Genomic DNA, 26,282 nt, shown 5'->3' with positions numbered 1-26,282 from the left:
CCTTTGCTCTGCTACCACAGTGCGCAGTAGGCGTCCCATGGGCAGCGTCTGCTCTCGGAAGTGCTTAATAGAACATTTTGATGAGCGAGCCCTGTACTCATTCTGTGTCTCACTGGACAGGGAACTGAGACACCTCAGCATCTCAGAGTCATTCTCCTGTCTGTACTAAACAGGGCAAGTGGTGAAGTGACACTTCTGGGGGTGCTTCGTGGAGGGAGAGCGTGTCCTGTGGGAGATCTCAGAAAACGCCATAGACAGGCACGAATCAGATGCTTCTCAGACAAGACTTGTGAAACACACAGTTGATCCTTGAGCAGCACAGGCTTGAACTGCTCAGGTCTGAACTGCGTGGGTTCGCTTACACACGGGTTTTTTCAGTAGTAAGTACTACAGTGTTGTGATCCCTGGTTGGTCAAACCCATGGGTGCAGAGGAGCTGCAGATAGGGGAGCTGGCCAGCTGCAAGTTGCATATGGATTTTTGACTAGCAGTCAACGCCTGCTTCGTTCAAGGGTCACCTGTGTGTGTTGTTAGTTATCACCTGGTTTGAAGGGAATGACCCATAGCAGTGCTTGAGGACGTTAATTAGAACATAGAGGTCTGCATGGAAACAGCACAGACCCACAGACCCTGTGAGAAATTATGCCATCGCTTCTTACGTTCCTATACGCTGCTGGACTTTTTTTCACAGAAGTTTTCAACAACTTGTTATTTCCATGTTTATGTATTTCTGCATTGCCTGTCTCCCCCTCCACTCCTCCACCTGCAGCTTAAGCTCCAGGAGAGCAGGGACTTTTGTCTCAGAATAATGTTTGGCACATGTGTTTGTAAATATCTGTTGAATAAATGAGTAGAGATCGCAGATACAAAGTAAGATGTTTCTCATGTAGACAGCTATCGAAGACTGTGAGTAACTGCTGATAGTCACTGAGACCTTCACGCATGGTATGCTTATGCTTCTAAGTTAATACTGAAAACAGTCTTTTGAGATAAATTAGGAATAATCTATTTTCAACAAAGTGTTTTGAGTGCATGGCTTTGGGCATATGAAGATGAATGAAGGATGGTCCCTAGTCTTCAGGGTCTGAAGGTGGGGAGGAAGGCACAGGTCATTTCAATACAGTGTGGTTAGTTTAGATACAGGAATGCACACAAGATGCTAAAGGGGAAGAAAGATGCCTCTCCCAGTGCTGGAGGGGTAATAAGGGAAACCAAGGCTAAAAGAAGTCTGTAACTTACTCGAGGTCATGTAAGTAGGACTTGTATCTACATCCGAGACCCTACGACAAAGGGGTAGACCAGCTGCACTTGTGGAGGGTCCTTTGCAATGACAGCTTCTCACGGGCGACCATGTAGCTCTGTTTTAGGTTTTCCAGAGGATTTTTTATTAAGTTTTATTTAAAATAGGTTTTAATACATTTTAAATGTGGATCATATCTAGACTAGCTAAATTATCTGAAGAAAAAGGAGAACTGAAATGCTGTCTTAATTCTAATCTGGAGAAGGATCGTGGGTGAGTCTGGAACCTGTTTACGTCAGAGGCAAGCAGTGCCGCTAGCGCCCTGCCTCCCTCAGCATCCTGTGCCTTTGCCTCCTGCCCCGCCCCCGGCCACCCTTCCTGCTGCCATGTCAGTGGGCCCTGCTGGCCAAACGCGGTGGTCGGGTTTCAGTGCTCGTCTGACCTGGTCGCTCAGCAGCGCTGGGCGCTGTTGACTGACTGCTCACTTTGCTCATCGTTTTTGTGACATTTTCCTCTCCTCGGTTCCTTCTGCCTCTCTTCTCTCCTCTTGGGTCTCCTTTGATCACTTCCGTTTCTCACCTGAGGGCTCTCATGTCATTTATATTCTCTCCTTAGGTGAGCAAATCTTACCTTTAGGCTTCAAAAACCCTTCTGTGCCTGCAACTGCAAAATCTGTCGTTAGCCCTGACCTCGCTCTCTTGAGCTCTGGCTGCCTACTTGGCAGCCCCGCCTGGATGGTGGGCTGGAAGCCTTCCGTCTGCCCCTCCATATCCGTTCTTCATCTTTCTCCACCCTGATGAGACCCACACGTGCTCCATCAAGTGGCAGCCTCCGTTTGAGTGCAGGCGATGGGAGCACATGGAGATCAGAGAGGGAGGCAGGGTGCTGAGGGCAGAGAATGTATTCCAAGGCCCCCTCCCTGTAGGGTCCCCGTGGTTTGGTGAACTTAAAGTTCTCAGCTCCTGGCAGGTGGCCTTCTCCAGACAGTCCTCTGTTAGAGATAGAAACTCTTAAATTCTGGTAACTTCTCTGTTCACCTACCCCCTGCGGCCGAGGTGACGGGGCCCTGCAGTCACCACCCCCGGTGCTGCACTCTCCTTGTGGCTCCCCCACACCTCCCCTTCCTTCTGTAGATGGTGTCTTTGTTAACTGCCCTCAAGTCTTGCAAATTTGAATGTGCCAAGTATTTTCTGTCGTGATCTGGATTCAGATGGCTGAAAGGAATCCCACATTTAAGCCAATCCAAGCCGGAGCTTTGATTTTTCTCCAGCCCTAACCCTGCTCTTTCCCCGGTCTTGCTCATCTCAGTAAAAAGCACTGCCATCCCCATAGCTTCTCGGGCTGAAGTCCTAGGCTTGTCCTTGATCCTCCTCTCCTTCGTTTCCCAGGAGCATTCAGCCGTTGTTCACTGATTCTCTCACTGCCACCTCCCTGGCCTACACCACTGTCGCCTCTCACCTGCTTCACGGTGCTCTCCTGCAGCCCGCTCTCCATGCAGCAGCCAGAGCAGTCCCATGTGAACCAGACCTCCTCTCTTCACAAACCCTCAACAACATCTCACTGCACTTTCATTCAGACCCGCATTCCTTACTGGGACCTTCATGGCTGGCTCTTCCTCCTGCCGCAAGGTCGCCTTACCCTTCTGGAACATTCTTCCCTTGGATATTTAGTGGCTTGTTTCTTGTGTCTTTCCGTTGTTGTCCCAGTTGTCTCCTTACAGAGGCTTTCTCTAACCACCCACTGTAATGTAGCCACAACCCTGTCCGTCTGTCACGTGGCTCTCTTGTGTTTCTTTTTTTTGGGGGTGGGGCAGGGGGAGGTGGGTAATTAGGTTTATTTATTTATTTATTTTTAGAGGAGGTTCTGGGGATTGAACCCAGGACCTCGTGCATGCTAAGCGTGCCCTGTACTACTTGAGCTGTACCCAGCCCCCCGTTTAACTTCTTGATGTGTGTCCCCATCTGTAGTGATCTTGTTGGTCTCCCCCAGCCACAGCATGAGCTTGGTGAGAGCAGAGAGCCTGTCCACCCTGTTCACTGCATCATCCCGACAGCCCGGCGCAGCGCCTGTGCACTGCAGAGGCTCAGCTGGTGTCTGTGGGGTGAACACACGAGCAAACCTCTGTTTCTACAAAAAGTTTAGGCTAATTCAGGCCCAGGTGGCTACGGAGATACCAAGAACTTGAGCTAATAATGGTGGGAAAGTGGAAAAAGGAGGAGCAGTGAGTTTAGTACAGTGGAGAGTGCCTGAGTTCCAGCTCTGTCCCTTTTACTATGAGCTGTTTGGTTGTGGGCACGTTTCTCAGCCTGTCTGTTCCCTTAGCTGTGACAGAAGCGAGCGGCAGGTGGTGCTCGCCAGGTTCCTCTGTGTGCTAGCGGACACTGCTCAAATGAGGATTAGCACCTGCCTTTTATTTTCTTGGAGAATGATGCTGTTCTCCCTGTTGTGTAAGAAATTTGTTATATCAAGAGTCATCCTTTGGGGGTGGGGGGTTATAGCTCAAGTGGTAGAGTGAATGCTCAGCACACAAGAGGTCCTGGGTTCAATCCCCAGTACCTCCTCCAAACAGAAATAAATGAGTAAACTAAAAAAAAGTCATCTTTCATTCTTCTTAATATTATCAACAGAAACAAACATAGATGAACGTGCCCGCCCTTGGGACTGGTGAGGCTCATAAACCCCGAGCCAGACCCATTTACAAAGCACTCTTAGTGCATGACTTCAGTTAATCCTCAAAACGACTAAAGCGAAGTAGGCAGGCCAGGCGTTGTCTTCACAGTAAGGAAATGGAGAGGTGTCCAGGGTCACCCTGTTGGTCTGGCCCGGCGCCAGGACTGCCGCTCCGGTCCCCTGCTCTCTGGGCTGGTGCCACATCCACTGCACCCGGTTGCCCCACATCTGATGGTGGCTCCAGACTGTTTGTAACCAGTAGCACTAGAGACGTCCAAGGCCTCTCTTTCGTAACATCAGATTGTCTCGTTCTCAGGTAAGAGATGTGAGCTCTGCGACGACGGCTACTTCGGAGACCCTCTGGGTAGGGACGGCCCCGTGAGGCTCTGCCGCCTGTGCCAGTGCAACGACAACATCGACCCCAACGCGGTCGGCAATTGCAATCGCCTGACGGGCGAGTGCCTCAAGTGCATCTACAACACCGCCGGCTTCTATTGTGACCGGTGCAAAGATGGGTTCTTTGGAAACCCCCTGGCTCCCAGTCCAGCAGACAAATGCAAAGGTACTCAGCCATCGGCCCGCTTCTGTCACAGTTACTCTCGCTCATCCTGAGAACCCATCGCACGGCCTCTTTACAGGTCTACTGTAGTCGGGTCTAACGCAGTGCTGTTCGGTGGCACTACAGTGCAAACCACTTACGTAACTTAAATTTTTCTAGTACACACGGTAAAATACAGAGAAATGGGCAAAATCAATTTTAATACTATGTTTTATTTAACCTAATATAGCCAACATTATCATCTCAACAAGTAATCAGTAAAAAAATTGTTGAGGTTTATGTTCTTCTATTCCCCCACCAAGTCTTCAAAGTCCAGCACGTGTTTCACATTTATGGCACATCTCAGTTCAGACCGGCCACGTTTCAGGTGCTCAGTAGCCACCGGTGGCCAGTGGTCACCGTATTGGACAGTGCAAGTCTAAAGAATCTGTTCGTGTCGTCTGTTCCTGACTGTTTCTCTCGGGTGACGTGCATCTTTTCGCCATCCCTGTCTTGCTGCCTCAGCCTGCGACTGCAACCCCTACGGGACCGCGAAGCAGCAGAGCAGCTGTAACCCTGTGACTGGGCAGTGCGAGTGTCTGCCGCACGTGACCGGCCGGGACTGCGGGGCTTGTGACCCTGGATTCTACAACCTGCAGAGCGGGCGGGGCTGCGAGAGGTGAGGCTACTTCGGAGTGCCTTTGGTGCAAAGCAATCTTTGCTTTTTTGTTGTCAGAGACGAAGTTTTGCGAGTTACATTTCATAGTTGGCTTGACTTTGTTCAGGAATTATTTGAGTGCTTAAAATAGGCAAGGCGCCCTTAGAGTCAATATACTGGAGGGTTGTAATTAAGGAGTGGGAGGAAAGAGGGGAATGCAGTGGCACCAGCTGCGTCAGAGTCACCTGAGCAAGATTTTTTAAAAATGCAAATTGCAAGGTCCTTTCTGAGATGCTTGGAATGAGGCCTTCTAGGGTGGCAGCTGTCTGGAAATTCATGTTTTCAAAGCTCCCGTTCAGTACCCATAGGGGGCCAGATTGGAGAGCCACTGGTCGTGGTTTTAGTACTGGAATAACGGTATTTGTGTGGGTTAGGTTAGAAAAAGAAGTTCTGAATAGAACTCATCAAAATTACTTGAACCTCAGGGGCTTAATAACCCTTAACAGCTGTCTTAATAGCCCTTAACGTTTTGTTTTCTAAAACGAATTACATCAGTCCTGTGCTGCAAGGGGGAAAAAATAGAAAGGATTGCTTCAAGTCTATTTTTCTTACCTGAGAAGTGTCATGTGTTCATTTCAGGTGTGACTGCCATGCGCTGGGTTCCACCAACGGGCAGTGTGACATCCGCACTGGCCAGTGTGAGTGCCAGCCTGGCATCACCGGTCAGCACTGTGAGCTCTGCGAGGGCAACCACTTCGGGTTTGGACCGGAAGGCTGCAAACGTAAGGGGTGTGGGTGGCGTGGAACCCTAACTAGGTCTCCTCTAGCTCCAGCTAGAGCTGTGAGTCCAGGGAGGGCTTGAGCAGTCTCGGTCAGGCCGCCCGGCTCCCAGTCAGGGCAGTACCTAAATCATCATAGACGCTTCACGCAAGGAATAGTGGCTGTTTCTAAAACTCAGAGGGCTCAAAGCCTCTCCAGTTTCTTTGCAACTACCCTGTTTATGTCTTATTTTATGGTGTTCCTGATTCTTTCTTTTTTCTAGTCTTTTATTTTTCCAAATGATTACCCCTTGATGACTGAGCCTTCCCCTTAATGAAGCTTCTACATCAATCCCATTCTTAGCGCAGATAATGAAGCAGTTAGAGGGATTCTGCGCAGATGTGTTTGTTGATGCACTGGCTGCAGTTGCTTCCCACCCCTGGGGCCCTTTTGGTGCGGTTACTTGTCCACATCTGCTGCTTCTTGGCATAAACACTTGCCTGGAACTAGGCCGTGGAACAGTTTGGTTTTTGCTTTCTGAATTCCTTCATTTCTCCTGTGGAATGTAGCATAAGTCATTGACTCTGTTCAGAGAGCAAAGTGGGTAAACAAACTATAAAATAATGCAAAATAAGCATGAGCATTTGGGTTTTCTATTTCCTTGGTGAGAGAAGAATTAAATGGTGTAGAGATGAATTTTTGAAGTGCATGGGAAGGGCACTGATGAGTTTAATAGACTAATTTCTGTAATTATTCAGTCACATGAAATGTACCCCCTCCAAAGGGTGCCCATTTTACTTTAAAATTCGCTTTTGTTTAAAAAAAAACTCTGTCTTCTCTGCTAAGCAGACTTAACCATTTAAATTCTCCTAAATCAGCCTGTTTTTCGAAAAGGGTCTACTTACAATGATAGTGCACTTGGCTTAGTGATATCACTCTGAGTTAAAAGAAAATGCACTCTTCCCTTCTTTTCCTTACCATGTGCCCTCTTCCCTCTATTCCGCAGCCTGTGACTGCCATCCTGAGGGGTCTGTCTCCCTCCAGTGCAAAGACGATGGTCGATGTGAATGCAGAGAAGGCTTTGTGGGGAGTCGCTGTGACCAGTGTGAGGAGAACTATTTCTACAACCGGTCTTGGCCTGGTTGCCAGGAATGCCCTGCTTGTTACCGGCTGGTGAAGGATAAGGTCAGCTGTCAGCAGTGCATGCGTCCCTTCCTTCAGCAGACCCTGAGCGGGCGCTCCCGGTGCTCTAAGCCCTAGGGAAGAAGCGGTGAACAAGATAGACACAGGCCTTGCTCCCAAAGATTCAAGTTCCAGTTGAGAGACAAGTAATAAAAATTAAAGAAATGCTAGCTGAGATAAGTACTAGAAAGAATACAAACAGAGAATAAGTGGGCAGAGCTACGTTCTAGAAAGCCTCTAGGGAAACTCACTGCGGGTGAGGTCTTAAGGACGAGAAGCAGCAAGCCTGGGGAGAAGGGGTGGCTGGGCTGTTCCAGGCAGGGGAGCATGGAGAGTGAACACCTCGAAGCTGGAGGCTGTCTGGAGCCTCTGAATGAGGAGGGAGGGGTTGGTGATCAGACTGGAGAGGTTGGAAGAGACAGCTTATGTGGTACCATGTTGCCCAGAGTAAGGACTTCAGGTTTTATTCCACATCTAGTGAGAGTGCACTGAAGCGTTTTAAGCTAGCAAATCCAGTTTATATTTGAAGAAGAACACTCTTCCTGTGTGAAGATTGATGGTTAGGAGCGAGGCAAAATAGGAGCTGCAGATTGAATTGAATAGATATGTGCATTCAGCGAGGCAGGGCATGAGAAGGGGCAAGGACAGGGAAAGAGAAGAATCAAGGATGGATGTTGGGTTTTTGGTTAAAGTGGTTGGAGACATTACTTACTGAGATGGAAACTCAGAGAATACACATATAAGAGGGGAAAAAAAACCAAAGATGTAGTTCTGGATGTGAAGTTGAGAACACCTATCAGAGAGCCAAGTTGAGACATCAGGGAGGTGATCTCAAACACAGGGGAGAGGGCAAGACTGGAGAATTAGCAGCATGTAGAATTTAAAGTCAGAGGAATCAGCCTGAGAGTTTTTCTTCTGAAGCCAGAGAACTCTATGAGGAAAAACTACCCACATTATCTGTTTGGAAGCAGACGCAGAAGGAGTGTGCAGACCTCCGTGTCTGCGGAGGGTGCCTGTGGTTGTGATTGTTGCAGGCGGTGCCGTTGCGCTCCTCAGGGATGTTCCTGCCTCCTACCTTCCCCTTTTCTTCCTTCATCATGTTTAGGTCGCTGATCACCGAGCAAAACTCCAGGAGTTAGAGAATCTCATTGCAAACCTGGGAACTGGGGATGAGATGGTGACAGATCAAGCCTTCGAGGACAGACTAAAGGAAGCAGAGAGAGAGGTTACGGACCTCCTTCGTGAGGCCCAGGATGTCAAAGGTACACATGATTAAACAAGTGGGTCGTTTCTGTGAGACGGTCCATCTTCAGATGTGGCTCCTGATTCAGGGTGACTCAGGATGGCTTTATAAAATTATTTCTCAATTTTTAAACTGTGTTTAGAATATGAATTATTTTTTTAAACATGTAAAAAAGAGCCTGTCAACTTAATGTTTTAAGATACACTAAGCATAAATGATTCTCTCGACATGCCAGAAACTATAAGATGTTAAAATTCCAAGCATTTTATAAATCCATTCCATTACCAGGTGTTTTAAAATAGTTTTTAAAAAGCCATTTAAAGTATGTGTTTTGGATGTGCATTATTTTAAGCAAAAAGTTTGAACTTTGATTTTTGGTCATTCTGGTGAGTGAGCACGTATCTTAATGCACTGCTTTATTTCCTTAGAAAGGACTCTTCAGGAAAAATTGTGGTCTTTAAGCACTGATTGAACAGCTAGCTATGAAATATGTAATACTTAGTATTTATGAAAGTAAATATTAGAAATTAGCATCTGCTTATGATATTCTCTGTTTAATTAGTGAACAAATGTGCCAATAACATCATGTAAAAGTATATACGTTCTACTTTATACACATATTTAATGTCCTTGCAATTAGATGGATTAGTCTTCTGTACTTTTATCTTATGGGACTGAAAGTCAGCAGAAAAAGGGTGGTCTTTAGATTTAGAAAACTATTTTAAAACACTGACTTTAAAATTAACAGTTTTTTAAACTTTGAGAATTAAAAATGTTATTTTAAGTGATTTGTTTGATTTTTAAATGGCTGTAAAATTTTATTTTTTATTTCTTACTCTCTGGATTCAGCTTCTTTTCTAAATTTGGACAAGCCCTTTTCTGCGTTACTGTGCGCCTGTAGCATGCCAGGCGTTGTGCTGAACAGCAGTAAGGAAAAGGTGACTGCTTCTATCAGGGTGCTCACTACGGGGCCGCGGTCACGTTTGTTTTGGGGTTTCCCATCATCGAGATACAGGTGCTCACCAGATACTCAGTACATTTGCATTAACATTAATACACCCGGGCCTGCAGTGATCAGCTTCCCTGTTAAGTGTGTGACTCTCTCTCCATGTGGAGTTAGAGAAGTCCTCTTGTCAGAGTACAGGTCAGCAAAACGTAACGTGTCGCTTGTTTCTTGTTGTAAAATATCCCTAATATACAGAGTTCCGATTTTGTAAAATTAGGGAAGTGGAGAGGGAAGTGACTCGGTGTATCTGGTTTGGGCCAGTTTGTTTAATCTTTATAGGTGAGTCCAGAAATTGTTCTATGGGGTAGCTTTTTAAAAACTGAAAAATGAAAAGAGAGGTCAAACACTTATATTTTTGGCTTTGGTGGTGGTTACATTTTAAGTCTTAAAATAGATTTATAAGAATTTAAATATTTCTTGTTCTGTATAAACAATGGTAGGTTTTTTTTAGGATGTTCATTTTCAGCTACAAACTTGGACACACATTTTTCCATTAATGTATTCTCTTGTAACAACAAATTCACATCTGTCCCGCCATATCCAGTTGAAGAATTGAACGTGAGTTTATCATTCTTCAGTGCCGATCAGCTCACCTGAGAGGCGGGGTTTGGCGCGCGGCTCTGGTGCCAGCACCATCAGCACCTGGGCACAGTCAGGCGCGAGAAAGGGAACCACTCCTCCAGGCTCACACGTCAGTGCAGCCCTGGCTACACCGAGCTCCCCTGGGCCACAGAGACTACACACTTTCCTCTCCCCAAGCAGGTGACTCTGTTGGACGGAAGCTCTGACAGAAGCCCTGGCCACCGTACCCCCCGCCGCCCCGAGCCACCTGAAGGGCCGGGTGCATGATAGGCCGCTGCTTCTGACAGCTTGGGGAGCTCCACAGTGAGGCTGGGGTTGAAATACCCTCCCACTAAGACCTGATTCATGGAGCTCCTGACTGGCCCTTCCTACTTAGGTTCAGACTAGCCAGGAGTCCAAATATCTTCATTAAGATTTATCTGTTCAGTCTTCATTTGTAGTTTAAGTTGGTTTAAACTGTTTGTTCTGCAGTCTTGAAAGGAGATGATATGGTGCAGTTGGGTCTTGCAGTGAGACACTTGGAATTAGAGGCTTTGAAGGGTCCCACTTAGGTTATCCCTTCCCCTTTCAGGATACTGTTGTTTCTCTAAAGAACTGGCCAGAGGGATCGCTGTCTGGTACCTTCCTGACAGGTCTGAAGGGAAGGGGCTTCTGTAACGTCATTGGCTACTCATGCTTCCTAATTCTAAGTGATTTTCTATGATTTCAACTTGTTTTTATATTTTGTATTTTCTTTAAAAATCCTTAGGTTATCAAAGAATTGTTTAAATAATCATCTGAGCAGGGCCATTTTATACAGTTAGGTGAGAATTTTTCAGTCCACCAACTTTGCACGTGGCCCTGCTTTTCCCAAACGTGTATTCATCCTTATTGATAAATAAGTTTGACCTCCCATCTCTTTTACATTCTTTGGGAAATTTGGACGCCAACCCTGAGCATCATGTTGAAATTAGAACTATTCAATTTTGAATAGAACTGACTTAATGGTCTTTTGTATATTAATATAACTTTATGACACATGAAAATTTTAATGTCATAAGTATATTTGCATGGGCTTTATATTTATCTTTTGATTTATTAGGACCCAGGCATGAGGTGTAAGTTGAATGGGCGTAATTAATAAAGAATAATTTGAAGAACTATTCAAAAGCAGAAATCAATTTAAAAGAAATTACATGGAGGTGCCAGGAGGGTAGGGAGTGGCAGCGAGAGTCTATCTTGTTTAAAATACAACATGAATGTAATGTGCCATCTGTCAACATTTGTTTTGAACCTATTTTTTTCCTAGTGACAAAAATGTCCAGCTCTCAGGACTAGTGGTGCTTTTAATAACATTGTATTTTGATGATTAAATCTTGCATATGCTGGCGTATCAGAATCTTTCCTTCATCAGACATTTGTTTGAGTGTCTTCTCTTTGCTGGTCACTGTGTAAGACTAGGGGTACAGTGATGGGTAAGAAAGAGGAACGTGTGGTCAAGTGGGAGAGACAGTATGTTAGTCTCCAGTTAGGCACTGGTTGGAGACCCTGGGTTGACTGTAACCACGGAAGTGCTCCTGGGCGCAGTGGAGACAGACCAGCTCTGCCAGCGGGCCTGGGGAAGACTTGTCAGAAAGGTGCTGTGTCTGAAACGGTAAAGACAAGTAGTGCCTCAGAGTCCATGTGAGATGATATGTTCCCCCGCTTCAGATCATTTATGGACTTCCTTCTGCACTGCTATTGCAGATGTAGACCAAAATTTGATGGATCGGCTTCAGAGAGTGAATAACACCTTATCCAGCCAAATCAGCCGTTTACAGAATATCCGGAATACCGTTGAAGAGACTGGAAACTTGGCGGAGCAAGCACGTTCCCGGGTGGAAAGCACGGAGCAGTTGATCGAAATCGCGTCCAGAGAACTTGAGAAAGCAAAGATCGCCACTGCCAACGTGGTGAGTGACGGGGGGGTGCGGAGGGGGCAGGAAGTCTGTTCCTGGCAGTGGAGTGCTGCTTCAGCTCAGGTGACTCCTTGTGTCTTTGTATTTGTCTCCAAACATGGAGCAAGAAAGCCACATTGCTCACAGTTGCCCCGAAATAGTTAATCAGGAACTGGATTAAAACCAGCGGATATCTGGGTCCCTTCTCTAGCCTTGTTCCTTCTGTGGCACCAGGCAGCTTAAGCTTCCTTTATTCTTTGCTGGAAATAGAAATAATAATCTGCAATCAAGGATGCTGATATTTAAGTAAAGAACTCTGAAATTAAGAGGAGGCTTTTTAATTTTTTTCCACTAAATAACCCTAATAAAAACTCAGTTTTGGCACTTGCTTCATTCAAGTGTTTCATTCCTTTGAGATTAGTGCTTTGTTTATTTCCTCTTTAGTCGATCACTCAGCCAGAGTCCACCGGGGACCCAAACAACATGACCCTCCTGGCAGAGGAAGCGCGGAAGCTTGCTGAACGGTAACCTCCAGATCCCGGTTTAACGGTTGAGTTATGGCTGTCGTTACAGTGGATACACACCTGTTGTCCCTTCCTGTACCCAAGACACTTTGGACAGAAGCCACTTTTGCAAAGTTTGCTCTTTTTTTCCTGAAATGTAATCAGCTGCGTGGTACTGTTTTCTTCCCTTTGCTTTGAAATTAGAACATTTACTTTGAATGTTAGAATATGATGGTTTGGAGGAAAATTTCGTTTGCGCATCTAAGGAAAACCATAACACTTTTAGGTTTTTAATTTTGAAACCTGAAAATTAGTAGATAATAAAGAAGCTCAGTAGAATTCAGTTAATATTATTTTTAAGTTTTAGATTTTTATTGTTTAATTTTTAAGTTTCAACAGAACACACTGAATAACCCATAGTACATTTTGAAAATCAGCAAAAGAAACAGATTGCTTCATTCCTGATCAGATGTAAGGTATTTCTTGAGAAGACTTTAGATTGTAGGGGTCATCAAGGTAGAGAATTTTTTTTTTAAAAAACAAGTTAAAATGTAGGCTCCACGAAGGCAGGCTTTTTTGTATGTTTTATTCACTGCTGAAGTCCCAGTGCTTAAGACAATGTCTGGCATACAGTAAGCACTCAATAAATGTTTACTGGCTGGATTGCAGAGCAGCTGGTAGACCTCATGGATCTGGGGTGCTTAGGTAAACTTGATGTTAGAATTTTAGCCTCAGTGTCCGAGCAGTTATGTTGGCTTCTTGCTTTAACGTGTGCGCTCCTTCTGTTCTTTGTGAATCTGAGTGTGTGAGCTGTTGTAATTTAGTTCATAGATCATTCATGTTTGCATAGCTGGAGCTTCTGATTAGCAGAAGACAGCTGAAAACATTACAGAAAGCTCCCAAGAAAATTAGGTCTTGGAGATAAATTAATAGCGGTGTACTTAATACATGAATTTTGAAGGAACATTTATCATGCCTAAAAGAACGGCCACATACTGCAGTGTGCCAGTGTAACACGAAGTTTTAGAACTGAAACAAAAACGTTAGCGGCGACTTAGCTGAAGTGCACGATTTGTCTGGAGTCCTGTTGCCATGTTCTTTGCCATTTGGTGTTAAGTTGCTCTTCCTGGCCAGCAATTTGGTTCCATGTGAGAAATCTGAGTAGTCAGAGTTGTTTCAAGACTAGGTAGTAACTGAACCAGAGTAGCGATTAAAAGCTGAGGTCTGGATTTGTGTCTGAGAGAAATAAGTTCTTGCTAGCATACACGGTTTTATACATAAGTTAGTCTTAATTATATTTAAAAGCAATTTTGAAGAAATACAAACATTTGCCCCTATAAATGTTGTGCCATTAATTTTCTTGGAAAATACCATTCTCAGCTTACAGAATGCTATTTAAAAACTCAGCCTCAGTTTCAACGATTGATTGCAAAATTCCAAATTCACAGGATGTTCCAATACTTGCAGAACTCTGCCCGCATTAGTACACGTGTATAATAAGGTAAGCGTCGCCTGAATTCCACTGCTTTCTCTGTTCCATGGTCTGTGTTTCCTTTTATGTTATGCAGCCATAAACAAGAAGCTGATGACATTGTACGGGTGGCAGTGACAGCTAATGATACATCCACTGAGGCATATAATCTGCTTTTGAGGACGCTGGCAGGAGAAAATCAAACAGCATTTGAGATTGAAGAGCTTAATAGAAAGTGAGTGTAATTTAAAAGTAGCTTATAGCCCTTCCGTTGTTCTTGTCTGTAATACCGGTTCAACGAAAAATTAAATGCCAGTGAATTCAGGCCATGCAGTAAGATTTCTTTGTTAGTCATGCTTTTGAAATGATGCAGTAATTAGAACAGGGGATGCAGAGCCACAGAGGTTTTATTTGATCTGGTTACTCCATCAGCAGAGAATGAACAAGACTAGCCATGATGCTTAAAATTCTGCATAAAGGAAAAAAGGAAAAAAAATGTCCTAGAGTCAGTAGAGAAAATACACTTGAGTTACAAATATTTAAAAGGTCTCCGAAATAAGAAAGCATGTGGCAAACCATATGCTATAAATAGAAGCGATGAGATGAAATATAAATTTAAGCTATATTGGTATTAAATAATAACATTTTAATATAGCACTTCTTTGAGATTTTGGAAATACTGTCACAGTGACTTTAACTAGAATGAATGTGGTTAACATTAAGGTGCTAAAAGCAACTAAGGTTTTCATGAAGTCACGTCTGTTGTTCCTCAGGTATGAACAAGCAAAGAACATCTCTCAGGATCTGGAGGAGCAAGCTGCCCGAGTTCACGAGGAGGCCAAGAAGGCTGGGGAGAAAGCTGTGGAGATCTACGCCAGCGTCGCGCAGCTGAGTGCCGTGGACTCGGAAGCACTGGAGGTACGGGGCTGACGGCCTGTGTGCGCAGGCGCTGGTGGCCGCTGCGCCCCCGCCCACGGCCCCGCCCTCTCCCCACCGCACCCCTCAGTCTGGGCGGGGGCCCTTCTGTCCCCTCCTCAGTCCTCTCAGTGACTCACGGTAAAGTTGAGTTCTAGTTTAGACATGTTAATTGAACCTGTTGAAGTTGGAAAAAAAAAGTCCTGTAATTATAAACATTAAAGAGAGAACAGGAGCCAAGATGGTGGAGCAGAGAGACGTGCAGCTTGCCCTCGCCCACAAGTACACCACGGATTATATCTGCAGACCCGCTGAGTCGCACAGAGCACCTGCTCTCTGGCAGAGGGTCTCTCGTTTCGAAATGCAGGAGGATTCTGACAAAATCCGATAAACAGCAAGTTCATACTGCGCAGGAACCACATTCAATAACTTGTAGTAACGTGTAGTTAAAAAGAATATGAAAATGAATATACGTCTGCTCCTATATGACTGAAGCCCTGTGCTGTGCACCAGAAATCGACACAACATTGTAAACTGACTGTACTTCAATCAAAATATATTAAAAAAATAAAAATAAATTTTTAAATAAAATAAACATTAGATAGTAATGTCTCTTTTAGCGATATGAATCGTCACTCCTAAATCTTGAATATAAATTCAGATTATAATAATATTTGAATTAAAGCACAGTACACCCAGTTCGTTACTCCCAGACACTATCTGGTTTTGAACAAGAATGAAAGAAAGGAGAATCTTTTAAATGAGAGAACTGTATCAGGGAGCTTTGGGGCAAGTAAAATACTTGGGGACTGGTAGTAGTTAATTTCATCTGCACTTTAATCGTGACTCTTCCTACCGGGTTTTCTATGAATCGTGTACTTTTTACATTCAGTTTAAAATGTATGGCTTCTTACGTCTGAGGTGCTGGCTTGGTTTTTACTGTAAAGGTTTAGGTCTCCAGACATGTTCATACTGTTACGATTCCACATATTTGGAATTTGACAATAGGCAACCTAATCCGTGTTGATAAAAACCAGCCCAGTGGCAGCTGCGTTGTCGGAAAGGTGGGTGTGGAAACTGACTGGAAAGAGATACGAGGGAATTTCCTGGGTGGAAATATGCTGTCTCTTGATTGGAGTGTTGGTTACACAGGTGAATACGTTTGTGAAAACTCATCAAACTGAGTGTTATGATTTCACTGTGTGTAAAGTATGCCTCCATTTTTTATAAAAGGGCCATAATATCTCAGTCTGTGCCCTTCTTTTAAAAGTACCTACTAAGTATTACAGAGTTACGAAGCCTGCCTTTTCATCAGTTTAGTTGCTTTGCCTGAAATGTCATGATTTTACTTGCTTTTCACAGAATGAGGCAAATAAAATAAAGAAGGAAGCTGAGGATCTGGATCGTCTGATTGACCAGAAGTTAAAAGATTATGAGGACCTCAGAGAGGACATGAGAGGGAAGGAATTTGAAGTAAAGAACCTTCTGGAGAAAGGAAAGACTGAACAGCAGGTTGGTTTGCTTGGCAAGTTGCTTCATTTCTTGAGGCGAGAATGGAAAGCGTCCAGCTGTAAGCTGTGTCTGCGGTGTTACCACAACCGGAGAAGCAGCGAAGCACGGAGTATTCCAGGAGGGCCTCCCGCTGCCAGTGCTGGCTGGGGCGCGGGGTGGTCGGCAGCTTGGAGGTGCCTGGTCCGCTAGGAGAGAGGAGGGGTTTACCGTGGAGGGTTCGCCCTCTAATCTGCCGCGTGTTTGCAGACGGCCGACCAACTCCTGGCCCGAGCGGATGCGGCCAAGGCTCTTGCAGAGGAAGCTGCTAAAAAGGGACGAAATACCTTACAAGAAGCCAATGACATTCTCAACAACCTGAAAGGTATGAGGGGGCTAGGTAACGGGGGGGTTGGTACGCGCATCCTCCACTAGGGTGGTTTTCTTTCTTTTGTGAAACATTTTTACCATGAGACTTTCTGAACATACACAACATGAAAGACAGTAGTATAATAAATCCTATATACCCATCATGCAGATTCAGCAGTTAATATTCTTACTGCATTAATTTCATCCCCCAGCACCTGCCCTAATTTTTTTTATGCTAAAGTATTTCAAAGAAGAATCCCAGAGCTCATGTCATTTTACCCCTATATCTCAGTATGGAACCCCCCCACCAAAAGAGACATTTTTCTTATGTTAGGATCACTCTTGTAACCAAAATGCCTTTAGCTGACTTAATGGCATTAAGTGGAGATTATCTTTAATTTTCTCTGCCAGTTGCATCTCAATCTTTGTGTTTTCTTTCCTCACCCAGGGTTAAAAAAGAAATGTGCTCAATTCACTGTGCAGCCTTGGCCTTGCCTCTAATAAATGTAGGTGCTGTAAACACAGAAGCTTTACAGGGATAATGGTTGAATATATGGATTCTGAGTCCATGGGTTTGGGTTAGAATCCCTGATCCCCCTCTTACTGTGAATCCTTGGAAAAATTATCCACCTCTTTAATCCTCAGTTTTCTCACATGTGGAAGTGACAGGGTGCCAGCATCGCAAGCACACAAGGCTGGTACCTAACACATAGTAAACATGAAATGAGCTTCAGCTTTCCACACGGGGTGAGGTGGAGGCTATGGCCTCCTCAGCGCTCTGCACGGAAGTCAGTTTTTCAAGTGAGAATTTGCCTTCCAGAAACAGGTGTTCATTCATATGAGTCTCCCACGTAGCTCTGTGTGCTTTGTTCTCCTAGGATTTCAGTCCATGCTGTTTTTCATCCTTTCCCCCCAACTTTCAGTTGTTCATAAAATAAAAAAACCCAGTGGCAGCTCCCTGAAAGCTTCCCCTTTGGCTTGTTGAAAGCTCAGTTCGAATGCAATCCTTGTACTTGCTTTAGATTTCGATAGGCGAGTAAACGATAACAAGACTGCTGCAGAGGAGGCGCTGAGGAGGATCCCCGCCATCAACCAGACCATCATCGAAGCCAACGAGAAGACGAGGGAAGCCCAGCAGGCGCTGGGCAACGCCGCCGCAGACGCCACCGAGGCCAGGAACAAGGCCCATGAGGCGGAGAGGATCGCCAGCCTCGTCCAGAAGGTGTGCGACCCCCTCTCTTCCGGGGCAGAGCGTTGGCACGTGTGTTTCTCTAGTCATTTTCCAGTTTCTTTCCAGCCCCCCCAGAAGCTCTTGCAAGGTTTATTCCTTGACTCCAGTGAAGTTGCATCACACCATCCTTGTCGTTCGTTCATTTTTTCCTTAGAGCAAGTAACCACACTGATTGTGGAGGGAGAATCAATCAAAGGGTCCTTTACTCTAAAACTTCTACGATGTCTCAGTGGCAGGGTTATGAGTTGTGAGGAGCCAGGGTGGCTTCAGGGACCCATAGAACCCCCTCCTACACACACACACACAAATCAGACTCTTTCTAAGTAAATACAGTTCCTCAACATGCAGAGTGCGAAGTCAGGACAGTCCTCAGGCCCCTCCTTCCAAGCCTGGTGCCGTATGTAAGCCCCTCCCATTTAGGGTTCTTGCAGCCCCCAATGCTGCGATTCTTCCTACTCCTCTTACGGAATAATTTCTTTTGGCGGGCTTTCTCTTACTTAGAGATCAATCTATTTGTTTTATTTAAAGGCGAGATCAGAGCTGATTTTCAAATTATGTGTTTAAGAATCACACATTTTTCAGTTTCTTTAGAACAGTTGGTTCTTGGATTAATTATATTTTATAAAATAGATCATATTTCAGGATTATGGTCTTTCTGTACATTGGGATGAACTGCCAGGTAGAATAAGGACTAGCTTTGAATAGAAAATGTATCCAAGTGAAAAAGTCTAATCAATATGTTGTGATGGAAAGTACATACCATTCTAAAATGTTGCAGCTCGGTGACACAGGTGGAAGTGCTTTGTAAAATATGAAATGTTATTATGTTTGGTGGTAATGTTATTTTTTATTACTATTACTTGTAGCCCAAATGAATGATAAGTCAACATATCGTACAAAGTACTGTCCTGGTCTTTCTGGATCGTATCTTTGATCCATTTTCAGGTTATAAAAGGGGTAGCAGCATACTTTAGAAAAAGGAAAAAAAATTTTTAATAACTTCTCCCCCATTTTTAATCCTTATTTTTTTACTTTTTGTTTTGTTTTGTTTTTTTAATTTTTGGTGGGGATAATTAGGTCATTTATTAATTTTTTAATGGCGGTATTGGGGGTTGAACCCAGGACCTCATGCAGGCTAAGCACACACTCTACCACTGAGCTATGCCCTCCCCCCAGGAAAGCTTCTTTTCATTAGCACTTGTTTATTTTGTGCTTAGAACGCTACCAGCACCAAGGCAGAAGCTGAAAGGACTTTTGCAGAAGTTACAGATCTGGATAACGAGGTGAATAATATGCTGAAACAACTGCAGGAAGCAGAAAAGGAGCTGAAGAGAAAACAAGATGATGCTGACCAGGATATGATGATGGCGGGGATGGTAAGTGGTTCTGGCACATGTGCTAATGGGCAGAAGGTGAAGGCTGTTTAATAGTGAAGATCCCTCACTTGTTGAGAAGAGTCCCCGTCATAGTGACTTCTGCTTTTCATTGTGTTTTCTGGCCAAGAACTGGGTTAGTAACTTACATAGAAGACAGAGAATTTGGATCTTCCACCAGGCTGTTGCATAGTAGTTCCTTCCCAAAGCTACTCTCAGCTAAAAGCAAAGCGTTGTTTTACACATTTGAGGTTTTAGGACATTTAAAAGTATGTATTTACATTTTTGAATGGGTAATTCATAGATGGTATGAAATCAGAAAGGAACAAGGAAGGAAAGAAAAGTGAGTTTCCTTCCTCCTCCTGTTCTCCCCAGCAACTTGCTCCCTAAAGGCAAAGGCCAGTTTCTTGTGTAAAAGGACGTTTTTATAGATGACAAAACATATCAAGCTTACATCTAATTTAATTCTTCACCTTTTTTGATGATGTGTATACATAACAAAATTGGCTGTGAACGCATGCCCAGCAAAGGACTGGAGTCCATTCTTCTGTTTTATGCTATATTTCACTTTTGAAAGACTTTGATGGGGTCACAATGGAAATACTCCTTTCCAGTTCCACCTAATTGCAGTCACTGTAACGACAGACATGACCCTGTTTGTGCGTTTTCAGTGCAAGGAAGGGACCCCCCCCCCCACTCCTGCTAAAAACCACGCCCTTCACTGTAGGTCATTTGGGATGGAGAGAAGATACACTAAGCCTGTGAATCTAGGTAAAGAAATCCCAAGGGCAGTGATGTGCAAATCCCTTATTTTATTAGGTATTTTGGGGGGTTTTTTGGTTTTGAATTGTCATAATTTTCTGTAGCAAGATATGGCTCAAGTGGAAATTCCCATTTAGTAAAAATGTGTTTTTTTCATATGTGCTGAGGGTCTCTTGATTTTATTGTTTAATACCATTTTAGAAACATTAGATTTAGAGCCTATTGAAAGAAGGGAAAAGATATATATTCTCTGTGAGCCTCAGAAAAGGGTATGGATTGAATTTCAAGGGTAGAAAGAAGATCCGTCTTTTGTACCAAAAGGTAAGTAACTTCTGCCGAGCGCAGAGCACCCCCACGTACTGTCCCACTTACTATCAGTCCTGAAAGGCCAGCGTTGCACCAGTGTTGTTGGAGTCTGTAACCTGTTTTGTTTTTTTAATGGAAAAGAGTGAAGGCTCCCAGTTGTTCCTGGAAGAGGAGGCTGCAGGCAGCAGGTTAGGATGGACAGGGAGGCTCTCGCAGGCTGTGGCAGCGTCCTTTTCTGCTCTCCTAGAGCACTCGCAGGCAGCCGGGGACGGCGCAGGGAGAATGGCTGAGATTTGAACAGAGGTTAATTATTTATATGTGAAGGATTTTCCCCCTCGCTTTCTTTTCCTTCTGAAAATCTTTGCATTGTTTCTATCCAAAAATTTTACATTGCCTTGACCCGGAGAACTAGGAGCAACAGCTCTGTGGTAGGAAGCTCAGAGCTACTCACTCATGACCAGGACTGTTAGTGATCGCGTCTGTTTTCTGATGCTTGGACACTTCCTGTCCGTTGCTGTTTCCTGTGACTCACGCACAAGTGTGTTTGTTCAAGTTTTTTCACGGAATTTTCCCAAATGTATTTACCTTTGGTTCATTTGTTAAATGTAAGTTGTATTACTGGTGTGTGTGTGTGGTGTGGTGTGGTGTGTGTGTGTGTGTGTGTGGCTGCAGAGGGAGAGGGGTCTGTAGAAGAATGTCACAATTATGAAAATTGTCTGAGACCAGGACATTTCCAATAATCAAGTCCCTCAGTGTCCTGGAGGTCATGCTTTGGTTTTAAAATGTAGTTTCTCTACACATCCTTAAAAAAATAACCTGTTTCTGCTTGATGGGTTTTTATTATGCACACCTCCATCTATGCCTGAGTGAGAAAGTGAGAAAAGGAGATACGGATCTTTGAAATAAAAAAATGATCAGTGCAGGCGTAGTGACCGCCCCTTCATGACTGTCGTGTGAGTAAAACCCCGACGTCCTGGACGTGAGGACACCACCCCCCAAAAGACCTACAGTAAGAGATTATAGTGTCATGAGTTAGGCGGGGGGAGCATCTGAAAATTAGATTTGTTTACTCATTGGGGGAAAATTTCAAGAAGACGAGAACGTGCCATCAGGATGACCTGCGTCACTTACCTGTGTTTTCCTGCGCAGGCTTCACAGGCCGCTCAGGAAGCCGAGGTCAACGCCAGAAAGGCCAAGAGCTCTGTCACCAGCCTCCTCAGCCTTGTCACTGACCTCCTGGAGCAGCTGGGTAAGTGCGCAGAGCCGTTTCACGCAGTCTCGGAGTTCCCTGTGCTGTTCTTGGGACCTGAGACAGTTGACTCAAAAGCAGGTTTTATTGTGTAAAGGTTTGCACGAATTGAATTGTGTCTTTAAATTGTATAATTCAGTAAGTTCTTACTAGGTCCTTCGCAGAATCTGATCACAGTATTGGAATCTGTGGTCCAAGGACTTAATACAATTTTGGAAATACGCTGCCAGTCAGGGTGGCTCATTTATAGCCGAGGTTTATGATACAATGAACAGGGATGACTCTCAGCTCATCCTGCTGACAGCGTGTCTTTAAATAAGGATCTAAAGTGGATTTCAATGATAGAATAAAAGAATACTGTAAAGGGTCATTGATTAGAGGATAATCTGATGAGGGGACAGTCCTTCTGCCAAAAGAAAGAAGAGGCTTTCTTTTTGAAGGAAACGGAAGGCACATGGAAATGTCCGTTTAGTCCAGGTGGACAGGGAGCGGGCCTCATTACAGGGCAGGGGTGCTTTCGTCACCAGGCTCCGTTACAAAGTTGCAGCCCTCCAGCGTGCATCCTGTTTTAATGCTCTAGCCTGTAATGTTTGGCTTTGGCTGGTGTTTTGTGGGAGTGGTTTTTTTTTTGGGGGGGGGGTGATATTTTATCTGTCTTAATTGTCAAGAATAATAAATTATATGCCAGCAGATGGATTTTAAAATGAAAGTAAGCTAAAAGAGGTAGCTTTCTATGGCAGAAAAAGCTAAATTTTAAAGGTAGTCAGACTTGAGTTAGAATCTTTGTTGCCTATAAGCTGTTGAAAATTTGGGGCAAATTACTTAACATCTGAGAGTCACTGATGTGAAAGGGTCTTGTGAGAATTTAATCAAGTACAGTTTGCATAAACTGCTGGTCTTTGGGCAGCTAGCTGTCTGCTTTCATTTACTATAGAAGCAATTCCTCTTAAAAGAACCTCTTCTTGCTAATTTTAAAGCAAAGCTTTAAAAATTTGCTGAAATTATTTCAGCATTTCAACCCTGGCCATTTTCCATAGGAGGACTCCTATAATGAAGTCTAACTCCCAGGAGCAGGACATGACCCCCAAAACAACCCAGCTTCTCTGCAGTCTAGAGCTGAGGGCTCAGGGTTCTAGCTCAAAGATTTTTATGTTCCTTAGACGGCACTAAAAAGGCACGAAGATTGCATACATAAACGTGAAAAAGGTGTTAAACATTACCAATTGACCTTCAAAACCACAAGTGAGGCTGAAGGTCTGGAACGTGATAGCTGTCTATTTAGCAAACATTTCACAAAAACCATTTTCTCAGAAAAAAAATCCAGCCCCAATGTTCATGTATTCGACATATGTTCTGACCCATCCTTGCTGTGTTAGGTCAGTGTCGTACGTGGTTTGCGTTGTCCGTGCCCTCGTATGACAGGCGTCAGGTTCTCGGGCGACTTGGGTGCAGTGGCAGGTGCTGGGCTTCCTTTTAAAACGAGGCTGGCAGAGGTCCTTGTGCGGTGATGTGATTCGTACTGAACGTGTCTGTCCTCTTCCGTGTCCTCTCTGACGCTGCAGGGCAGCTGGACACAGTGGACCTAAACAAGCTAAATGAGATTGAAGGCACCCTGAACAAAGCCAAAGATGAAATGAAAGTCAGTGATCTAGACAGGAAGGTGTCCAACCTGGAGGACGAGGCCAGGAAGCAGGAGGCGGCCATCATGGACTACAACAGAGACATCGAGGAGATCCTGAAGGACATCCGCAACCTGGAGGACATCAGGAAGACGCTGCCCTCCGGCTGCTTCAACACCCCGTCCATCGAGAAGCCCTAGCTACTTCCGCTCGGGCTGGAGGGCGGCCACCCCGGCCGGGCAGCCGTTGCTGAGGCCACAGAGTGCCTTAACACAAAGATTACATTTTTTCCAGACCCCCACTTCTCTGCTGCTCTCCACCACTGTCCTTTTGAACCAGGAAAAGTCACAAAGTTTAAAGAGAAGCAAATTAAACAGCATGAATCGGGAACAAAGGGTTTTATCTAATAAGGTCTCTTCCCCTCACGGCGCCCCCTCTTCCCCACACTTCCCCCCTGCGTTGCACGAGGACGTCTGGGCGGCCTCCTGCAGCGTTGCCCAGCGGCTTCAGCACCCCGTGGGAGCCGCTGTCCGCCGGGGCTGAGCAGGTAGCCCTCCCTCTCCCACTGATACCAGCAGAACTCAGCCTCAGCACTGTCGTTTCTATGAAGGAAGAGCTTGGCTACTAACAGTCGCGTTGTGATGGCCAGTATATCCAGTCCGCAGGGAAAGGAAATGCGTCTCCATCTCCCACCCCTCCTCCTTTTAAGCAAAAGGAAATACACGTCCTGTGCCAAAGGTATTATTGGTCATTTAGAATGTCAAGAGCCATCATCAGTTGTTCGAGCTATTTTGAGTATAGGACACTGAGCCATCCACGGGTAAGGATGCAATGATTTATGACAGCCTCCAGGATAACACGAGACTGCAGAAGTAGGCTGAACATCTTCTCAGATGTTGATAATTGACTAGGAAGATAAGCTTTCTTCAGATCTTTGGGCAGCTGATAATTTAAATCTGGATGGGCGGTCTGCGCTCGCCAGTAGACATCTTCTGTGCCTGTAAATGGAATCTATACAGAAGACATAGGGATGTGATAACCACTAAAGTTCTTTTTTTTCCAAAATCAAATGAATTCTTAGAGCTTTTTTAGTATATTAGTCTCAGAACTAGTGTCGTTACCTGGCAGAGAACAGTTGGTCCCCGAGATCTTGACAAAACAGAAGAAAAGCCTCCTCGTCCTAGTCTTTTCTAGCAGAGGGGTAGACCTTAGATGCACCTTGTCTTGTCGGGGTCCCACATCCTCATTGTTCTTTCCGTCGGGGAGAGATGAAACATTTGACCCTTCGCCTCAGTTTCCTCCGGGTGTTCCCATCTCGTAGAATCCCTCAAAACACGTTGCCAAGTCCTGGTGGCAAATACTTGCACTCAGTGTTTCACACAGCTGCCAACACCGTCTAGTTCCTGCACTTTGTGGTTTAAGCCCGCTCTGAGCCTCCCCTCCGAGTGCAGAGGGAAGACCCACATGCGGCGTGTCCTAGTCGGCTTCTCCACCTTTGATCCTCAGCTCTGGGGTTTCCTTCTACGGTCACAGCGTGACGGTTCCCTGCCACGAGCCCCTCCCTCCGACCAGCCCACCTTTGAGATTCACATATAGCCTTTAACACTATGCAACTTTGTACTTTGCGTAGCGGGGGGGAAAGAAACTATTATCTGACACACTGGTGCTATTAATTATTTCAAATTTATATTTTTGTGTGAATTTTTTTGTTGTTGTTTATCATGATTATAGAGTAAGGAATTTATGTAAATATACTTGGTCCTGTTTCTAGAATGGCACTGTCTGTCCCCTTCTTCACTGGCACAGCGTGTCTGTACCTCCTTCCCTTCCGTCTGCGGTTCTTCGGGTTGGATTTGTTCCCCGTGGCTTTGCTCTCCGCCTTGTGTTTGCCGCATGTCCGCATCAGCCTCCTTTCCTCCACACACAGCCACTCTGAAGAGGTACCTCGACCCGTCTGCCGTTGCAGCCCTGGTCTCCCTCAGCCACACACACTGCTGTTCTCCGTGCCTGGTCCAGAGAAGGGATGACAGGGCGTGAAGGAATTAGCAAATTTTGCTCAAGGGCGTCTTCACCATTGAGGCGAGTCTAGCCAGGAGGGAGCTAGCAGTGTCCTTTCTGGCAGTTGCTGGAGCCGGATGGGTCATTTTTCAAGGGGGTGTGTACTGACTGAGCGCTTGCAGGGCATCAGGGGTCGCACTGCAGTGGGAGCGGGAGGGGGGTCCCTCCCAGCTCATCCTCTTCCCGTCTCCTTCATGCCTGCTGGAGCTGATGCCCGTGTTGTGACTTGGCATCCTCCTGAGCTTGCCCTCCACGCCTCCTCTCCGGCCTCCTCCACTGTTGCAGGAGGCAGGGCTCTTTCTTGCCAAGTGTTCACATCAGTGTTTCCTAGCTCGTTCCTCTTGTTACGTGGCCACATCCTAACAGAGACGTGTTGGTCGAGGTTGCAGGAAGAGGACAGAAGGTAGACGGCTCCGGTGGTTCTCCGCCTGGCCTGGGGGGCAGGTTTACTCCCGTCAGTCTTAGGCCACAGGGGAATCTGGGCGGTTCGTTGTCCTTGTTGCTTCTTTCCTCCTTTTCCATCTGTGTGGTGTATTTTTAAACAGAATTTTATTTTTAAAATAAAAGTTCTTTATAAGACGATACCTTAATTACACTCCTGCAATATAGCCATTATTTTACTGTAGAGTTCCAGTTCCCTGTATCTTACGTGATGAAGGTGACGGGTGGCCACTGCAGAGTGCTGGGCATCACAGGGAGCACACGCAGCTGCTCCCGGGGTTCTCCCTTTTAATTCCGACTGTGGCCCTTTTCCATGTGCCTTCACTTCAGCTGTTTGCCTTAATCTCTGCGGTCTTGCTCTCCAGGGTGGTGAATAAAATGCAACACTTGGCATTTTTTATGTTAAAAAAAGAACAGTATTTTATTTATAATAAAATCTGAATATTTGTAACCCTTTATACTTGGTGTGTCCTGAGTGTGGTCCTGGGGATATAAGACGTCTGAAAAGGTGCAGTGAAGAGAAAGCTCCTCGTAATGCTGTCTTCCTTGGGTTATTTATTTTCTTGAGGACAGTATGGGAGCGCGCGTGTGTGCGAGAATATACGTCTATTATATGTATATAAAATTTTTTTTTTACCATTCTCAGGTTGGGGTGCTCTGGTACGGGCCAGAGGTTGGCAGACTCTTGCCGTTAAGAATTAGAC

The 26,282-nt window shown here is 45.1% G+C and overlaps 1 protein-coding gene across 1 annotated transcript in view; it reads left to right on the top strand.

Moving 5' to 3' along the window:
* Positions 1 to 26,036, top strand: part of LAMC1 (laminin subunit gamma 1) — a 119,014-nt gene extending 92,978 nt beyond the window's left edge. Inside the window, exons 14-28 of the mRNA XM_006192996.3 lie at positions 4,226 to 4,471; positions 4,973 to 5,126; positions 5,745 to 5,887; positions 6,871 to 7,049; positions 8,152 to 8,308; positions 11,603 to 11,808; positions 12,238 to 12,317; positions 13,865 to 14,002; positions 14,541 to 14,685; positions 16,045 to 16,194; positions 16,441 to 16,555; positions 17,562 to 17,761; positions 18,988 to 19,146; positions 21,361 to 21,460; positions 23,023 to 26,036. Of these exons, the coding sequence (XP_006193058.2) occupies positions 4,226 to 4,471; positions 4,973 to 5,126; positions 5,745 to 5,887; positions 6,871 to 7,049; positions 8,152 to 8,308; positions 11,603 to 11,808; positions 12,238 to 12,317; positions 13,865 to 14,002; positions 14,541 to 14,685; positions 16,045 to 16,194; positions 16,441 to 16,555; positions 17,562 to 17,761; positions 18,988 to 19,146; positions 21,361 to 21,460; positions 23,023 to 23,279 (2,429 nt within the window). The 3' untranslated portion in view covers positions 23,280 to 26,036. The remainder of the gene's footprint in view (positions 1 to 4,225; positions 4,472 to 4,972; positions 5,127 to 5,744; positions 5,888 to 6,870; positions 7,050 to 8,151; positions 8,309 to 11,602; positions 11,809 to 12,237; positions 12,318 to 13,864; positions 14,003 to 14,540; positions 14,686 to 16,044; positions 16,195 to 16,440; positions 16,556 to 17,561; positions 17,762 to 18,987; positions 19,147 to 21,360; positions 21,461 to 23,022) is intronic.
* Positions 26,037 to 26,282: the final 246 nt, after the last annotated feature.

The sequence above is a fragment of the Camelus ferus genome, chromosome 21 (genome assembly GCF_009834535.1).
Source record: "Camelus ferus isolate YT-003-E chromosome 21, BCGSAC_Cfer_1.0, whole genome shotgun sequence".
Lineage (NCBI taxonomy): Eukaryota > Metazoa > Chordata > Mammalia > Artiodactyla > Camelidae > Camelus > Camelus ferus.
The sequence above is the reverse complement of the archived record's forward strand: the minus strand, read 5'-3'. Positions and strand labels throughout refer to the sequence as shown.